At 42.7% G+C, this 18,346-nt stretch overlaps 1 protein-coding gene across 1 annotated transcript in view; it reads left to right on the top strand.

Moving 5' to 3' along the window:
• Nucleotides 1–18,346, top strand: part of LOC118225239 (ankyrin repeat domain-containing protein 13C) — a 36,086-nt gene that overhangs the window by 10,266 nt on the left and 7,474 nt on the right. Inside the window, exons 3-8 of the mRNA XM_035413376.1 lie at nt 3,091–3,195; nt 13,699–13,784; nt 14,466–14,511; nt 16,226–16,292; nt 17,611–17,755; nt 18,184–18,315. Coding sequence (XP_035269267.1) covers nt 3,091–3,195; nt 13,699–13,784; nt 14,466–14,511; nt 16,226–16,292; nt 17,611–17,755; nt 18,184–18,315 — 581 coding nt within the window. The remainder of the gene's footprint in view (nt 1–3,090; nt 3,196–13,698; nt 13,785–14,465; nt 14,512–16,225; nt 16,293–17,610; nt 17,756–18,183; nt 18,316–18,346) is intronic.

Raw genomic sequence — 18,346 nt, 5'->3', positions numbered from 1 at the left:
ATGATGTAATGTGTGTACTGTACTTTAGAGGGTAAAAGGCAACTTTGCTTAGTGTATTATAAATTGTGGCACATTATAATTTACAGTAGTTGCTATTTAGGCCTCCAGCATTCTGAGTAGCCTGTCCTTTGATTTGAAAGAGGTTCTAGAGATGGACAGACTGGCATTGATACGCATTGGAATGAACAAAAACCACACCAGTTATCATTCTTTTTTGTGTCTCTTATGTGATTATACACTACGGTCGAATGTGTGGCAACTCTAAAGCAGGCATCACTGCATGATCAAGTCAGCTGTTGAAAAGTAATATTACCCACCTCTCTGCTGCCCCATTGACTTCTACAGGGCTCTTTATACAAGCGGTATTTAGCCCAGTGAATTATGTAACGATGTTCTTTATGTTTTGAATGAGCAAAATTTTGATGTGAAATAAAATGTATTGTATGTAACTGGTTTAGTTTCCAAGGAAATTAATCGATGATCAAAGCCTTAGTGGCGTAATATAATGGATTAAAAGCTTTTGCCTATTAATTACGTAAGAACAGCTCTCATTTTTATGAGAGCAAAACTCATTGCAATTAATATCTCAGGGGTCTTGCTGTTTAAAACCCTTTTACGTGTATAAGCATATAAAATAAAATTAATTGCGAAAGATAATGCGCAGTAGCATTTTCATCTTGTCAGTACTATTTTCTGGGAAATACCGTAGTTAGGTTATCACATGGTGCCTTGCCTGTCAGAGACTGAGCTACAGAAATTGCTCAATTTTCATTTTTCCTCAGTGCATCAGTAAGTAAACAATAACAATAGAAAGTGTGCTTGGACAGCAGTACTTTGCGTTACAAAGTGCCAATAGAGAAAGCTCTGCTTTGACCCTTTGCTGCCGTTGGAATGATGCCCACTAAACTAGAAAGCTCTTCCTTTTTACTCCTCACTTGCCTTGCTTCAGAAACAAGACAACTTTTTCCCTTCTGTGGAATACAGTTTGTTTCAAAAATTATCCCAATTACAGGACAAGGGGCTTCTGTTCTGGTAGTGCATTGGAGTGTACAGTACACTGTGGTCAAGTCATAGTTCAAAGAACAATCACATTTTTTGTTATTGAACCCAGGGCATGGAGTCCATTTCAGAGCAAGTAATGACAGTGTCTGACTGCAGATAGAACTGTGCTGTAGAGGCACTTGTTCGGTTTTGCTTTTAGTCTGCAGTCTGGTGTATTGACCCGGAGACAGAGAAGTTTCAGATTGATTGTTCGTGGTAAACACCCAGGGCAAAGGGAATTCTGCTCTTTGATTTCCGTTTAAAAACCACAGTGGTCCTGATAATCTCACTCAATTTGACTTAGTGCCAGGATTTAGACCATCCACTTAGTGTAAAAGAACAGCTAATAAACATGTGATTGTGATGTGTGGCCACTTACAGACAGTGCAGTCCCCCCTGTCTTTAATCTAGCGTTGGCATGAACAGTAATTTGAATGCAGGAATGTTATAGTTACCCTCAGTAGCATGATGGTGAATCTACTTTCAGGCAAGAGATGAAACTCAGGTTCCGTCTCCCTGTGTTCATTAAGGACACCATGTTGCCCTGTGAAATAAGTAGCTATGGGTGGTAGTACTGGGGAGATGGCTGAAAGTGAAACCCAGTTCTGTCAGTATGGTCCTCTTATCAGCACTCAGTGTGATTGGCTAATTTACCGTTTGCTTCTCCACATCATCATCTGTTGGTGGAAGATTCTGGTTGTGGCTGTTGCCAAGCATCACCTAGGTGGATGTTACATGCTTGGCCAGGAATTCCACATTGTATACTGTATCATATCCCTTGTAAGAGCTGGACAAGCTTGCTAGTCCAGTTTATGTTGAATAACCACTTCGAAGCCAATTCCATGTTGCACCATTACTAGATCTTTTATATGAGTAAGAATAAGTAGTGACAAAAGATGCAAGCCAGAATGTATAATTAGCTGTGAAAAAAGGCCCAATAATTACAAATTAAGAATTCCAAGGTATGGGATCTTCATATATGGGAAAATATATTTGCAAAATGAACTTAGATATGTAATTACAAATGCTCCAAAGCATTCCTGTTAACTGCCTTTGATGCTGGGTATATAATTCTGTAATGGCTAAGCCTGTTAGCTTTTTGATTTGATTGCCATCCTGTATTCTGTCCTGCTTCATGTTTAAGAGGTGCACACCACAAAGTCATCTGAACATAATTAGGCCACTAACTAAGACATTACATGTTGAATCCTATGAAAAAGAGCAGGGAAGTAAAAAGTGCTGACTCCTATGGAAATCTGTGCTACTCAGCTAGATATTCTTGGATGTCCAAAGGCTGTTGATATCCTGCCAGCCTGTCGGCAGCATTGACGCCTGTGTGGAACAAATGAGCAATTGACACATTTCCAGTTAGGTACACCTTCCCTTGAGGAGAGAAATAGTTCTGCATCGCCATGGTATCAGATGAATTTTAAAATTAGAACTCCTTGTATTTTAGCCTTTTTTTTTGCTTTTCAGATCGGAGCATTTCTTTTGCTGCTCTACACTGATGGCACACTTATTAAAACCTCAAGTTCAAGCTTGCTTTCATAGTATATTTTAATACTGCGTATTTAAACTGCAAAGATATTTATGTTTGTCTTCAAACTGTTAATGAGATTTCCAATGATACTAGTCCTAAAGTTGTCATAAATCCAGATATGAATGACATGTTCTCACAAAAATGACGCTTCCAGAGGTAAGGGTTCAAGAATACAGAATATAAGTGGATTCTTTGTTTAGGCTTTTGCATCGTTTTGTTGTGACAACTGCACTGCAGTGTAGTGCAGATTTCATTCCCATGCTCACACGTTTGAGGCGGTGTTGTCACTTCCATTTGTGTTTCAGTTTGATATGAATCCTTCTGCTCATCTGTGCTATAAGGTAGTCACTGCTGTACCTGACCCTGTGTACCATGTGACCTCTGTAGTCCACCTACAGTGCAGCCTAAATGAAATCAGCCTCAGCTAAGTCTGTGTTGTCTCTGAGAGTCTCCAGCTCTGCTAAGCAGCGAGTGAGTTATTGTGTGGCCTCTTCTTGTCTTTTCTGCAGAGTGTGCCCATTTACTCCTGGCCCACAATGCCCCAGTCAAGGTGAAAAACGCTCAGGGATGGAGTCCTCTCGCAGAAGCCATCAGCTACGGAGATCGACAAATGAGTAAGCAAACGACGCCCCCCCCCCACACACACACACACACACACACACACACACACACACATTCTCTCCGCACTGTGGCTCTTAGCCCTGAACCCCAGATTTCCTAACGGTACAACGTGTTCCTCCACGTTCCTTTCAGCTCGTTTAATCAGGCCACGTCTTTGTCCGTTAAATAAGGAAAATTCCTTCATGGTCTCTGGCTGTCGTTGTTCAGATGAAAGGAAATTCATTAAGAAAAATTCCCCTTTCTCACCCTCCTTCTCAGTCCCTGACACATACACACAGTCTCTCACGAACTGTTCTGGCTGTGTTTCAGAGAGTGCCTAAGCATGCCACAGGAGGTGATTATTTCTGATCTCTTCATTTCTTTTCTCTTATTTTGCTTACCGCCACTGTTGATGCCCCATTTGAAATTGTGTATCAAAACACAACCCCCTTTTGTGTTCCAGATGAATACTCCCATTTAAGGGGGGTTTTTAAGCTCTTAAAATATCCGTTGTTGAAATAGTAAAACACGAAAGTGCTTTGGTCTAATTTGGTTTTGGATGTGCTTTTACTCAGAGGGGGAGAAGCTCCATCTGTTTACCGCCCTGCATGTACAGACATGACCTCTGCCCACCTCAGGGGAGATTTATTTTTCAGTTTTTAAAGCAGGTGAATAATGGAACGGGTCGAAGCAATTTAGGAGGAAACGACATGGGCGGATCCTCCTGAAAGGTGGCATGGCTTCCTTTTGAAATGCTGAGACATTATTCATCCACCACTCCCAAAGCTGTAGCCTGCTCTACCTGCCTCCGTGCTTTGGATTCTTCAGAGAGATGTCAGCCTTACAAATGTTTTCACTTTGGGCCTTGCTTCCTTCCCCTCAGCTCTTCCCAGCACTGCCTTTGATGTTGTGGAGTGTTTTCCAAGCCATATGTTTCATTCTAAAACTGCACAGTTTTTTTTTTTGCTCAATCTTGTCTCTGCTGCAGCAGGAGGAAAGAGGAAAGAGGCAGGGGTTTGTGTGATGAGCTCTGATGCATAATGGTCAGGCCAAGTCTTCCTGTGCCTGTTAGAGCAGCGTAAATGGAGAAACAGTCCCAGGCACGTAGGGGCTCACCTCTATAAACGGCCGTCTTTTTGCAGAAAAGCCTCCTGGCCAGTGACCAGTGCACCTGTGGGACGGCTTTCCCTGTAGCTCACTCCTTTCACACCGCACGCTACTCCAGATCTCCGAGATGTCAAAATTTCTCACTGTGTAATGGTTTTGGACACGTCTCCGAAACCATGGTTCACCTGCGACACTTAATGCTGCATCAACAAGAGAATCCCTCCGCTCACACGGATTTTCGGCACGCCTCCATGGCTTGTTTAGAATGGAAATCGCCAAGAAGCGAGGTCAAAATCCCGCCAAGTTACACAATGGAGCAGAAGGGGAAAAGTCACGTGGCTACAGCAGGGACTGTGTAGAGGACGCCATTGACTAGAATGGAATGCAATTGTGCTGTTAAAGCCTGTGAAAATTACCAAATGGCGTGGAAGGAATGTAAAGTGAGTTTCTGAATGACTGAGACTTGAATCATTGTCATTGAATCATGTATGCCACCCATACAAGGAAATCATGTGTGACTGATGCAATTTCCTGTTTAGTAATCGGTTAACACTCTGCAGTCTTCCTCTGTCCAGAATATGAAGTAAGACCTTATCTGTTCAGCAGTTAAAATAGTCTGTAATATTGGGCAACCTGCAGTTCGTGGGCAGGCTGACAGTGACTCGTAAGCTTGCAGTAATTCCCATATTTTAGAGCAGCTTTTGAATCTCAACATTTCTGTTCTGGAGGTATAGCTGCATTATAGTTGGGTATTGATCGGTTGTATTTAAACACAGAATCATATTTTGAGTCGGCGTGTCAGTTTCTGTGATAAGGTATCGGTTTGGCACTTCGAAGGGGAAAATTGTGCTTGGTGCTCACAACATCAAGTTAATGAAGTAGAATTTCTGAAATCTTTTTTCAGATAAATGCTCTTCCAGTGCAATGGCTTTGACGTTATGGGCCTGTGGAGGACAGTGTACCTGTCATTAAATGTAATTGAGGGTGAGCAGTAAAAGCCAGTGGGAAAGGCTTCAAAGGCTATTGACGAGGGACGGCTAAATGCGGTGTGATGAATTGGCCATATAATGAATTCGAAATCGATCAATTTTTGGCTAGCGTTCCCTCCTTGTCAGCTTCATTTATATGACTCTATCATGTCCAGTCACACACCTGTGTTTCTTCCCAGCCTTTTCATGGGCTGTTTACCCTGTATTTTTTCTTAAATGTATCACCAGGCTGGCGATTTACTCATTTGATTTTAAATATATGGCATTTTTTGTCAGTTAGGGAAGAAACACCTCATTGGAATATGCAGAATATAACTCCAAAGAGTGTAAGATATGAATTTATCACCAGTACATTTATTTAGATGTTTAATTCTTAAGGAGAAGTGCACGTGGCTTTCCTTTTTGTTACTTGCACTTCTGTCTGTACTTCTCTGGCATAATAGCTGTCTGCATCTAGTTGACAGTTGTGGTCAGCATGGGACACTGAGGGGCCACTGCGGACATTAGCTAGTTTTCTGTGTTATGCATGTGTCCATTTCAGTTGTGTGGTGGTGAAATATTCTAGTTGTAATGCTGAGATAATGACAGCCGCCCTGCTCGGCAGAGCTGGATAGTCAGGGGATCTGTATATGTGAAGCTGTCAGCCCTGCCTCCTTAGGCTGTTGTTCTCTGTCTGTCTCGGGGGGAGCCCGGGTGCTTCCAGCCGGGTTCACATGGAGGGTAGCAGGAGTGGAGCATCTTGGGTCGTTGTCCTTGCTGTGTGTGACATTTTTGAAGCGGGAAAGTGACTTTTTCAGTCTCAGCCAATCGCAGCGTTGCGCAGACCTGAGCTCTGAACAGCAGAGTTGTTCGACTGAGAAAATGACATTTCCCACGTCGCCTCGGATAAAACCCGGCTTGGCGTTTAGGATCCAGACACCGGCTCGGGTGAAAGCGTTGGCATTTATTCAGCAGTGGTTGATTCCATCCCACGGAGACACCAGGGGCAAAGGAAGCACGTCGTTAGTTTCGAAGCCTCCCTTTCCTGATTACATTTGATGCTGCTCCGCATTATAACCGCTACTCTGCTGAATGCCTGCCATGGGCTGCGTGGTGCAGCCTGAAGGGGCAGCGACTTCGTGGAGTCTTCCCCCTCACCAACCGTGTCAGTGCAGTAGAGTCCTCGCGGGGAGTCTTTGCTGCTACTGCTTACACAGAGCCCAGCAAAGGGAGAAGCTAACATGGCAGAATTGATGGTACAGCTGAGGAAACCTCCACAGGCCTCTTATACAGCGTAATCAAATGGATGATTACGTCCTGATCTACATCTCAATTTGTATTGACATTAAGATCAATACGATGTCAAGCCCAATATTCGCTCGGTATGCATCGCAGCGCGCAGTCCAGCGTGTCATTTTTCCTTAACTAACCGGCTTCCCTTGGGTGCAAAGCCCAGCCTCTGAAGCTCAGATGATTGCCACCCCACTGTAGCTTTGATGATTTTTCTGGCAGGGAAGTTTCTAATCAAAGCTCAGATCCAGTGGAAGTGATTAGTAGGAGAGCCTCAGATCTGACAGTACCAGAGTACACTTGCTTCATGTGAGTGAGGGCTCAGAAGCTCTCTGTTAGACATTACTGTGGCTGCTAATGAATCGGACAGTGATGTGTTTGTCTATGTTTGTGTGTGTATCATGGTTACGTTTATGCACTAGAACTGAATGGGGGAAATTGGGGAAAAAAATGTCTTGCAAAATATGGATGGTGACTGTTTTAATAGGAAGGATGTCCTATTGAATTTCTTACCAAATTATAATGCTCATTTGACAACTGTCTTGAAGACTTCATGTTGCATTGCGTTGATCTGAGAATACCTAGTTTTCGATCTGGTGATTGGCAGTAAATAGCTTGTTCAGTCCTAGCTAATTACAATCAGTTTCAAATAAAATTGGTATTAAATAAGCTAATCTATCTTGATGGCCTGTTAGCTAGTGTTAGTTTGCTCAAGTTAGCTAGCTCGCTGATGCTGCTTTGCTAGCTCAAACTGGGAATTAATTAATAATAATTGATACCCATTAACAAGCTGCCTTAATATCTAAAACATTAAGTAGTAGTAATATTGGTGTTATGGTTATTCTTAGAGAGTGTTAGCAAACACTGACGAGAATCCTTTTCATTTGCCGTCAGTGATATGCTGATCTGTAACCATCTTGATGGAGTGCACACTCAAGATTTCATTTGCATTCCAGAAGAATTCCAACTGCTTAGCAACGCAGCAGAGGCCAGTTGCCATCTGATGGGCCAGGGTTCCTTGGATTACCAGTGCTTAAGCATCCCTAGCGGCCTACCAGCTTGTCTTCAGTTAGAGACGTATATCTCCCTCATTCAGCATCATCTCTCCTGCTGTACTCTGTGTATCTTGTAGTGGTACCTGATTTTTCAAGCAAGTGTATCGGTGGAGTTCATACCATTCAGCTGCTGTATCCACAGCATGGGTTGAGGTTGTGATCCGAGAGCACTGTGTACTGTAAGTGATTCCAAATGGGAGAAAAGGCGGAGAACGTTTTCTGAATTTAGTGTGAAAATAGCTGTCATGTATGATTTGTACTTTAATCCACATTAGCTTGGATATGATGACACATTATTTTCAGCCAAGTCCCCACCCTTTTAATGGGCGTGAACGAGGGTGAGGGAACATGGTTGCGTTGTGATAATGGAGCTTTTCAAAGGGGATGACATTTTATTTTCACACTGTGAAAGCCAATGTCCTGGGAACAATTAGCTAAATAATAAGTCAGCATTTTAAAGGTGTGGCTCCTGGTATTTATTATATAATCTGCCAGCTAACAGGGTGTTGCCCCTGCCTCACACCTCCCACTGTGTTTTCTCCAGCAGTTTTTAAACGGCTGTCCCCTTTCTCTGGTGCTCTGAAAGAGCATTTGGACAGGGGGTGCGGCCCTTCTCTCTCGGGGGAAGAGATAACGACATGAGATTATTCTGTGTTATTGGGAAGGAGGCTGGAGGTCACAGGCTTTAGTATGGAAGAATAAATTGTACATGTACATATGTGGCTGTCTTTTTGAGGTTACATGGCATGTAAGGGTTTCTCATTATCACCCTAATATATAATAATTAAGTCCTCATTAGAACTGCTGTTGCAATCCTGTAAACAGGTTTTATGGCACAGACTCAAATCATTTTGAGGAAACATTGTTGACTGTCACATTAATATTTGCCTTTTAAATATTTTAGTTTTATGTTATGTAGGTTATCAAGACATACAGGTTTAGTTTCCCCTCCCAAACCTTGAGTCACAGCTCATTGTCTTTTCATTGTATGGTTAAATGCGAAGGCATCAGGACAGTGACACAATTTTAATTATTTTGGCTCTACTCCAGCACATTGGATTTAAGATTTTTTAAAAATAAATTAATTAATTAATGACGTTAAATCCAGTGTGCTGGAGTACAGAGCCAAAACAACAAAAATCGTGTCACTATCCAAATACTTTTGCATTTAACTGTACAATGCCTCTAACAAAGTATGACATGCTTGAACTTTGCTTTCAATTATGAACCAAGGAAGATGAAGGCTAACCAGCTAAGAATACCTTTAAAGGCCTATGGTACTGAGGTGCCTACAGGAGGCTGTTAACTTACAGACTCGTCTCATTAAAGTCTGCTTTATTAGCACAGATCTGGCTTCTCACAGCGGCCTGCTTCCTTTGAAGCTGTTAATTAAGCCCTGCTAAAGTTTCAAATAGGTCTATTTCCCAAGGCTTAATGACAATATATGAAAATGCTGCTGCTAAAAGTGTGAGGGTGGAGAATGAAACCAGTCGCAGTGAAAGCAGCTATCCTACGGTGTGGCCTAAAATGTGGAAGGTGCCATGAATATTTTGCAAAAATCCGACAGTGATTTGTGTTTCAAGTGTACAGTCAAAACAACCATGTAGTGTACTATCCCCACGGCCACCATTCTGTGTTTTGAATAAAAACTTTACTTCCTAGGTTCCCTAAACAGTGTTTGGGCCCTAGTTCAGAAACATAAGTGCTTCTTGCATTTAACAGTTTCCTCACAGTCATTTTGTAGTTGCTGAATCAACGGTTTGCTGTGGAACCATTAGGCCACACAAAGGAACCCATTTCCATTGCAGTGAAGAATCCTGACTATATAGCAATCTGTTAGCAACTTACTTTTTAAAAACACATAACAGCTTTGAAATCCACTGTGGTGACATTAATGGGTGTAATTTATCTTGTAGAACAGAATGTGAAACTCTCTTAGGCTTATGTTCACCACAGGCCTTACTTTCGCCAGAAAACGAAATCCCTATGGGAAAAATGCATTGGAAATCTACCGATGGCTCAAAAATGCTGACTCACTTCTGGGCTTTGGACTACAAAATGTTACACTCAGTTGGGATCACCTTACTGTCATCCTGAGCTACCAACTCCACTGGCCAATCGGGTGGCTACACTGCTCATCTGGTGTACGGAATCAGTGGTTGGCTGCCAATGATTCGCAGAATTTGTGTGCTAATGTGATGTCACAGTGATAGAATGGTTTTAGAATTGCTATAGGGCAGTTTAAACCAGGGACTACAAAGTCATTTAACTACACAGCCATAAAATATATAATTAGTAACAGTAAAAAGCAATAATTGCTTCATTTTACTGGTCAACTGTAAGTACAACGCAGTTTAACAGGTGGAATTTATGCTGTGTGCAATGCAAGGACAGGATTCAAAGTTCAAATGTTAATGCTAAGCACTTTCCACAAAGTGAAATGTATTATGAAAGTATTAACAAGAGATTGTGAATTAGGTTTATGTCTATTTTTCCCTATGCTTTGCAAGGGAAGTGCATTTGGGGAAGTTAATATGAGGCAATCAATCAATTGCAGTTGCAATTCAATCTGTAATTTTCTCACGTTTGTCCGTGGGTAATCTGAGAGGATGACTGAAGTAAGCTTTTTAATAGCACTCATTTTGCTTGCAAAACCTGCTGCAGTAATGAAGATTGATTGCTTTTTGCCACTGTCTTACAGCAGGGAACAAGGTCACTCCAGTCAGAATGCTGAATATAGCCAAGTGCACACTTCACCACAGAACACTAGTTTTTAGTCATTGACGTAGCTATTCTTCAACTTGGCACAAACAGTCCCTGAGAAACATGTCCATTATCACTAAATATGGATTCTGTGCTCTGGGATATTAAGCCTGGGAAGGTTAGGTTAGAGGTTTGACAAATAACCGTCAGGTGCGAAAGTCTGAGCCAGCTGTTTTTAGAAGGGACCTGGTTCAGCCCTGCCCCAAGAATAAGCAGCTAGATGGTGGAGCTTGACATCCACATTGACATTGTCCCTAGGAACGTGAAGCTATAGGCAATTTATGTGAAATATCCTCATAGTTTTCACATACATAATTGTTATGGTTTGCAAATATGTGACATGGCAAAAATGCAAACATGTCACTAACAAAAAACCATGTTCATATAAAAGAATAACTTTGTTGGGAACTTTTCTGTAGATTTAGATTTTGCTGGTGTTTAAGGGGTTGATGTTTACGGGTTGGTGGTCTGGCTTAGGCCAGATAAAGACTGTGTGAAGGGCAGGTAAAATAAGTCCGTTCAGGGCACAGCATTCAGGATCTTCAGGCGGTTATAAATGAATGCTGATGTTTTGTTGTTTACATAAGCTGTGTGTGCAGTAGCAGCTGGAGGCCTAATGTGAGAACTTCAGGTCTACCATACAGCTGGACCCCTCTCCTCTGCCTGGCACTGAGGCTCACTGTGATCACATTCGTGTCTCTGGCAATGCATCATGGGAAGCGCACGACTGCATCAGACAGAGTTGACTGACCGCTCCACACAGCTCCACTGTTTACTGTACACACAAGTGAGCGAAACCACACCGCTAAGCGTCAGACTTCAGTATCGTTTTGTTTTGAATGATCCCTGTTTGTGTGGTTACTGCCATGCAAATTGTCCATGTTTGGTTCATCTACATTTTTTATCCTTTTTTCATGGAAATGTAAAAATAGCTGTATCTTTCCACCATTCTCCTGCACTTGTGACAAAAAAAAAAAACTATTCCAAGAGGCACTTTTTATTACTCCTCAATGTAAGAATGAAGTTCACAGTTCTGCAATAGAGCTCTTTTTGTATTTTGCATGCAAGGCGCGCCTTTCTCTTCCTGTCAGGGACATTTTAAAAAGGCTGTGTGCACCATTTCCCAGGTGTGAAGGGCCGTGTTTTTGCCGGAAGCCCTTTAGCGGGCGATTATTTCCTGGTCCCTTCCCATCTCTCGGAACGCCCCGCCCCCCGCCGCAGCGGCGAGGCAGCTAGCTCGTTTACGGCCTAATCCCCGCTTTGGGCTCCTTCCCGAGCGCCTCGTCAGCACTCTGCACTGCACGCGTGCGGGAGGTGCTCAGCCCCGCCTCCAGCTCCCCCTGCTGGTCTCCTTCAGCGCTGCAACTGCTCAGCACTTCCCTGTTCAGCCTTGGCGGCTGAAAACTGGTGAGTTTGAGTCTGAGGCACCTGGGCTTTTTTTTTTTTTTTTTTTTACCTGGGTGTCACATGCTTGGGCCTACATCATCACTGGTGGTTCCTAGTCACGCTCAGGAAAAATAAAACTTAAGAGAACCCAAGATTTACTACAGGCTCTTTTTCTTTTTCAAGGCCCATCTTTCAGGTAAAATCTTTTTTTTCCCCATAAATTTTAGCCTTCACCAGCAGCCAGAATGCTATTATCAGTTGGCTCAGCTACCAGACAGACTAATTGTAATAACACCTAAGTGTCTGCTCTTGTATGAACAACGGTTTCTTTAAACCAATGTTGAAACTGCCTGTATCAGTGTATTTCTACACTATTTTCAGGCCGTTATTGCTGAATAAATGTTGTTGGGTTTTGTTTTTTGACAGCCAAAGATAGATACTTGTGAAAATTTGCATTGTGTCATCGTCAGAACCCGACGTGCAGATTTTTAAACATCTGCTTGCTTTTGGTTTCTCCATCTGTCTTGCTCATTTGGGATCCTCATGCACCATTCTGAAATATTCACACTGATGTGGTTTTTAAATAACATGGGCATCAAAAAGAACAAAATTGACAAAACAAGCCTGTAACTAAGACAACGCCATAGACCACATCTGTCTCTGAGTGTTTCCCTTAAGTGATCCTTCTAGAATAAGATGAGATTCTTGTATTAGGCGCTGAATGAGTAGCTTGCATGCCTTTCAGAGTCACATCTAGGTTACCCTGTGGTTGCAGACTTCCTTACTTCCTAATCAGATGGTGTTTGATTTAAAGATTAACCTCCTCCGGAAATGCTCTCGACTACAGAAGTTATATTGTTGCCTTGTCCTATGTCCTATAGTGGACACTTTCATCATTAATCATATTGGAAGAAATCGAGATCCCTTTTTTATGTATCTTTATCTTTATTTATGGGAGCTCGTTACATCCACTAAGATGTGCCTCCCTCTCACAAATTTGCTTTTGGCTAAGTCTGATGCGGAAGCACTGGCCCAACAAAAGCATTACTCTGCACTTTTAAGGGGTTTTAAGGATTTGTATCGAAATTATATTTCATGTGGATCAATATGTATTTTTTTCTGAGAGGGGTACATGGGGAAAGGATCATGATTACTGTTTGAGAGAAGTAGATAGGTTAGCTTCAGATAGTAGTCTGTTCCGATAGTGTTGTCTATTTAAATAGGGGTGAGATCGCAGCCGCCACCACTGGGACTTATTAACTAAATTGAACGTATGCCTTTTGCCCAGAGTAAAAGGCATGGGCTGCAGCAAATCATTGTGATATTTAACGTGAGAGATTCTTCTTGCTTGTGAACATCTCAGTCTCTGGAATATTGACTGCTCAGAAAAACATCTTGCTAGAAAGTAGGGTGGAGAGAACATGCAGCTCCAGGCAGTATTCAAAGCTGACTGTGCTTCTGATCAGCTACAGCAGGAGAAGCATCTTAGCTCTTATTCTACCTCCACACCGTACGCTGAACATGTATGGATGTGTCCCAGCAGTTTGCTTTCTTAGGAAAAGCAGTCAGTGTGAAACCGGTATTCTTTCTAAAGAAAGAAAAGCACTACCGAAGCCATATATGCTTCTTTCCTTGTCTTCTGTTTCCAGGTATAGAAATGTTTACTGCGGCAATGACCGCCTACAGTTGCAAAACAAAATTCATTATTCGTTGGAGTTTCTGTTGAATTGGGTACTGCCCTTTTCTCTCTGTGCTTATGTGCGAAGTACAATCTGCCCTGCATATGAATGTGCACTGCAAAAGCAGCTGCTTTTCAACTGTGCAGTGCTGGAGACTCCTTATCAGCGTCTCGCATGCATTAAGGGAAAGTGGCTTGTAAAATGTGCACTCAGAAGGCCTCCTGCCTCCCTCAGATTTCCCGCTAATGCTCGTTCTGTTTCTCCTGTAGTCACGGCGCTGTTGAGGAAGCTGAAGCAGCAGTCCAGGGAGAGCGTGGAGGACAAGCGGCCGAGGCTGCTGAAAGCCCTGAAAGAGGTGGGGCACCCCGGCCGCGACAGCAGCACCCCCTCCACCTCCCCCCACCCCCAGATGGCTTCAGAAATGCCACCCTTCCGCACGCACGGGCCCCGCTCGCTCATTATCGCCTTCCCTTACACGAGCACCACATCACAGAGGGAGGGGTTTGTCATGCAGAGACGCCGGTCTGCGCTTTCTGGGGACGCTTGGCCTTTCCCAGTGACCCTGAGGAGGGAGGGAGGGAGGGGGGGAGGGGGGGAGGGGGGCGGGGGCTGTGAAGGGCGCTCGCCGCTCGAGGTCATCGCGCCGCAGACGGGGCAACATCTGCTGCCCTTTGCGTCGGTCGAGCCACGTTTCTGAGGGGGAGCTGGCAGAATGCCCTCAGCCACCAATCAGAAACGCCTCCTCCGTGACCTCACAGTGCCCTTTGATCTGGGGGGCGGGAGATTGATTCATGTGTTTCGCTCTCCCTGATAGCCTGTCTGGAAGTTGTGGCTCCCAAAGATCCAATGCATTATACAGCGTGCAACATTTACATTTCCATCGCCTCCTGTGGTGAACACCCTAAAATCATATGGGTTTTATTGTGCATTTGATATTGAATAACAAAGACATGTTGGCCGAATTGAACTGCTAAATGATTCTTTTCTTGGCTTATTTAAGTTTGTTTATTGATGATAATTATTTCCCAATTTTCAGCTTGGGGACTTTTATTTGGAGCTGCACTGGGATTTTCAAAGCTGGGGTGAGTTTTCACCTGTCTTAATATTTGATAGTGCATATTTTCAAATGATCCAGAAAGTATTTCTAATAGTGAAATATTCTTCCCTCTCCTATGGTTTATATATGTAGTTACTCCTTTAATTTAACCCTTACCTGGTTAAATTAAGGTTAAGTAATGTCTGTAAGTACAGTGGTGATGAAGGTTTTGACATGTTTTGTGACAATAGTTACTTTCACATTCAAAAACTTTGTTTTAACAATGTAAGAATTATGTTTCATATATGCATTAAAGATCAGGGGTACCCAATCTTATCTGAAAAACAGCTGATGTGGGTGATGCTTTTTGTTTTAGCCCAACACTAAGACACCTTTTTCTACTTTTCAACAGCTTGATCGAAGACCAGTTATCATTAGTTAATTTGTTAAATCCGGTGTCATAGTGCTGGCCTAATACAAAAGCCTGCTCCCTCATCAGTCCCGGTTCTAAGCTAAATAATATTCCATTTCTGCAGTAGTATTGTAAATTGAAGGAGAGCTCAGAGGCCAGCTGGATAGGATAAAGAAGAGGTTATGTTTGTGGTACTGGGGTAATCTGTTTGAGGGAGTGGTCTCTGTGAAGAGAATGAAAAATGCTCCCCCTGGTGGCAATACATATGCTGTTTTTTCCTACAACTGATTGGATGTGTGTTCACAAATCTTTTGCAAATTAAAAAAAAAAAAGTTTTATCTTTAACCACCGCCTCTAGCTTTTGTAAAATTGTCCTCTCTGCTTGTATACAGTAATTTAAACAGTGGATTTGCGCTTTTTTAACAGGCTGAGTTTCTGAGTGATCACTCACTCTGTGTTTTAGAAATTACTTTGTTTTATTCAGTGAAATGAGCAAACAAACGTGTGGCATAACATAGCGCTTTTATGTTAAGCCAAAGAGAATTTCTAGTCAGGGCTCTTCAGACATTTGATCAAAGATCATCGTCAGGGTAAACATTGACTCGAATGTCAAGGTTATAGTTGCTGAGCATGAACTATTTTGTAACTAACTTTAACCATAAAAGTTGCATGTTGTGGAACGCAGCCTGAATGCAGGAAATGTGAAATTGCTCCTCAGAGCAGTTTATATCTGGAAAGGGAAGGAACAGCTTAGTTTCACTCAGAATTCACGAGTTTGGGATTCTGTACCTTAGCTGAAAAGCTACCTGTCTTGGCTATGAGTCTACAAAATGCCGGTTGGCTATAATTTTGTCCTTTCATCCGATAAGCTTGTGACTGTTCATTTCCTCATATAGTGTCACAGGGAATCATACAGTTTCAGTTTCACAAAATAGTAATATAATGTAACATAATATAAATAGTATATAAATCAATAATCAATATGTCAGACGTGTTCTACCAAACTAATTCATGGCCTTAAGGGTAAGAATAGAGCATTCCCAAACTCGGTCCTGTTATTGTGCTACACTGCAAACAATTACATAAAAAGTTAGAACTTTTTTTAATCAAATCAAAGACAGAGGTAAATCATTCGGCTCCTAATTAGGTTGTTGAACAGGTGTTTAATTTTTTCGGAATTTTTTCCTAAAAACCTATTAACACAATGCAGGTTTGACTCACTATCATTTGCTTTGTCTTCAAATTCTTCATCTTCCAGATGGTTCATTTTAGTGACCAGGTGTCCATACTTTCACCACTTGGGAGCCTAACTTTTCTCTGCCACCTTCTATTCTTTTTCGTGTTCCAGTGCCTTTGCTGTCCCGAATGCTGCCTTCTGACGCTTGCAAGATCTACAAACAGGGCATCAACATCAGGTTAGAATCTCATGAATTATGTAGCATTGGGCTTTTTGCATGCTCAGCGTCCATAGAGCCGTGTTATATGCATTCATCTTGGTGACTTATATTTAGTCAGTGGGGCAGCTAGACTACCAATCCTTCCATCGGGACGTGACTTATGTTATGGTCTGCCATGTTATGGACCAGGTCGTAACAAAGGCTAACTTTGTGGGACTGTCAGTTCATAAATTACTCCAATGCGTTTTTTCTTAGGAAGGACCGGAGGGGTGTGAGAAATCTAGAAAAGAGTATAATCCGTGTGTGGTAAACACACGATATCTGCACTCTTCATGTGTCGTAAGGGGCCTTTATGCAGTGTACACTGTGTGCGCAAGGCTGTGCGGAATTGGCACTAGTGACGGTTTTTTGGTGGAGTGTTGACTCCAGTGAGGCCGCTGTTGAGTGCTGTTAACTGGAGTGTGAAATCTCTACTCTCTCTGGATCGGTGGGTCACTCAGCATCTGCTTGAAAAGGCACGTTAGTTCTCTCCTCAAAGCAAGTAATGACAGTCTCAAAGAATGTACGGACCCCGTGTATTTATAAATAATGATTTTATTTTCTTCGGCTTCTGTGCTGTTCAGTTTTGTTCTGCTGACTTGCCCAGAAAACACAGTTACCCCTTTCACTCCGATTTGTTTTTCATGTATTTGTGGTCTTGTTAATGTGCACTTTACTGTTTGGGTTATTCGGTGATGGCAGTGTGCCGTTACTTCAGTGGAATCGATGTCCTGTGCTTCGGCGTTTTTGCGTTGCTCAGTTTCCTGCTTCATAAGATTTCACCAGGTGCTGCCAGAGGTAGTCATGCAAGCTGTATAACCATCACACGTGACAGCCTGTCTCCAGAGCCTTCGTAGTTTTCCTGGCCTGGTTACAGTATATTAAGCCATGTCAGAAGCCCTTGGTTTTTAATGTATTATTCGTGAGCACCAGAGAGTGAGCTACTAATGGAACTGACTTCATTTGCATTCCTGCAGGAGACCTGCTCCTCGAATCCCCAAAGCTCTTGCATTATTTACTGCATATGTCTTCTTCTGTCTTCATATTTAGGGTCTCCGTTCATTCCGATTCCCCAGTAAAACTGGTCTCTTTTCAAACGAAGGGAAAATAAAAATAAATGGTTGCCTACCAAAGATACAGTTAGTACATCAATATTAAGGGCTAAAAAATCTACATGTTCTCACAAGGGTCACTAAGCGATGATGATCCGGTGTCTTCTGTAAGCAGTTGTGATTTTCTGAGTGTGTTGCTCAGGGACTGTCAGTCTCCAGCTCTGTCTCCTCCTCCTCTCCCCAAGGCTGGACACCACTCTCATAGACTTCACCGACATGAAGTGCCAGCGTGGGGACCTCAGCTTCATCTTCAACGGGGATGCCACGCCTTCCGAATCCTTCGTGGTGCTGGACAACGAGCAGAAGGTGTACCAGAGGATACACCATGAGGTGAGGGCCTGTTTCGGCGTGACATCAACGAGTGACACTATGTGTCCGTGGCAACAGATCACTTATGGAAAGGGCACAGAAGAAGGCAGGATGAATGTTTGATGGAAAGCTTATAGCTCATTTTTCTATTTTGTCTGTATTCTTCGGAGTTCTTCATGGTTGATTTACACTGATCACTTATTGTACTGTAAGTGAAGATCCAGTGTCCTCCAGATATGTTTGAGATGACAACGAAGCCTAGATCAGGGATTGATATTGCTAATAACTTCCAGGTTTGGGGAAACAACTGCAGTGATATTCCTGGTCTGCCAGTCTCACAGCTCAGAAACACTGAATATGTGGGCTGTTGTGTGGAGCTTGCATGATGTTTGCCATGTGGCTTGGTTCCTTGCCTGGCCTGCATACAAATGCAGCCATTTTCATTTCAGGAATCTGAGATGGAGACCGAGGAAGAGGTGGACATTTTAATGAGCAGTGATATTTATTCAGCCACGCTCTCCACCAAATCCATAACCTTCTCCAGAGCCCAGACCGGTTGGCTGTTCAGGGAGGACAAGACGGTTGGTTTTATGTCTCCCGGATAAAATTATC

This window comes from Anguilla anguilla, chromosome 4, assembly GCF_013347855.1.
Source record: "Anguilla anguilla isolate fAngAng1 chromosome 4, fAngAng1.pri, whole genome shotgun sequence".
Classification (NCBI taxonomy): Eukaryota; Metazoa; Chordata; class Actinopteri; order Anguilliformes; family Anguillidae; genus Anguilla; species Anguilla anguilla.
This window is presented reverse-complemented; position numbering and strand designations above follow the sequence as displayed.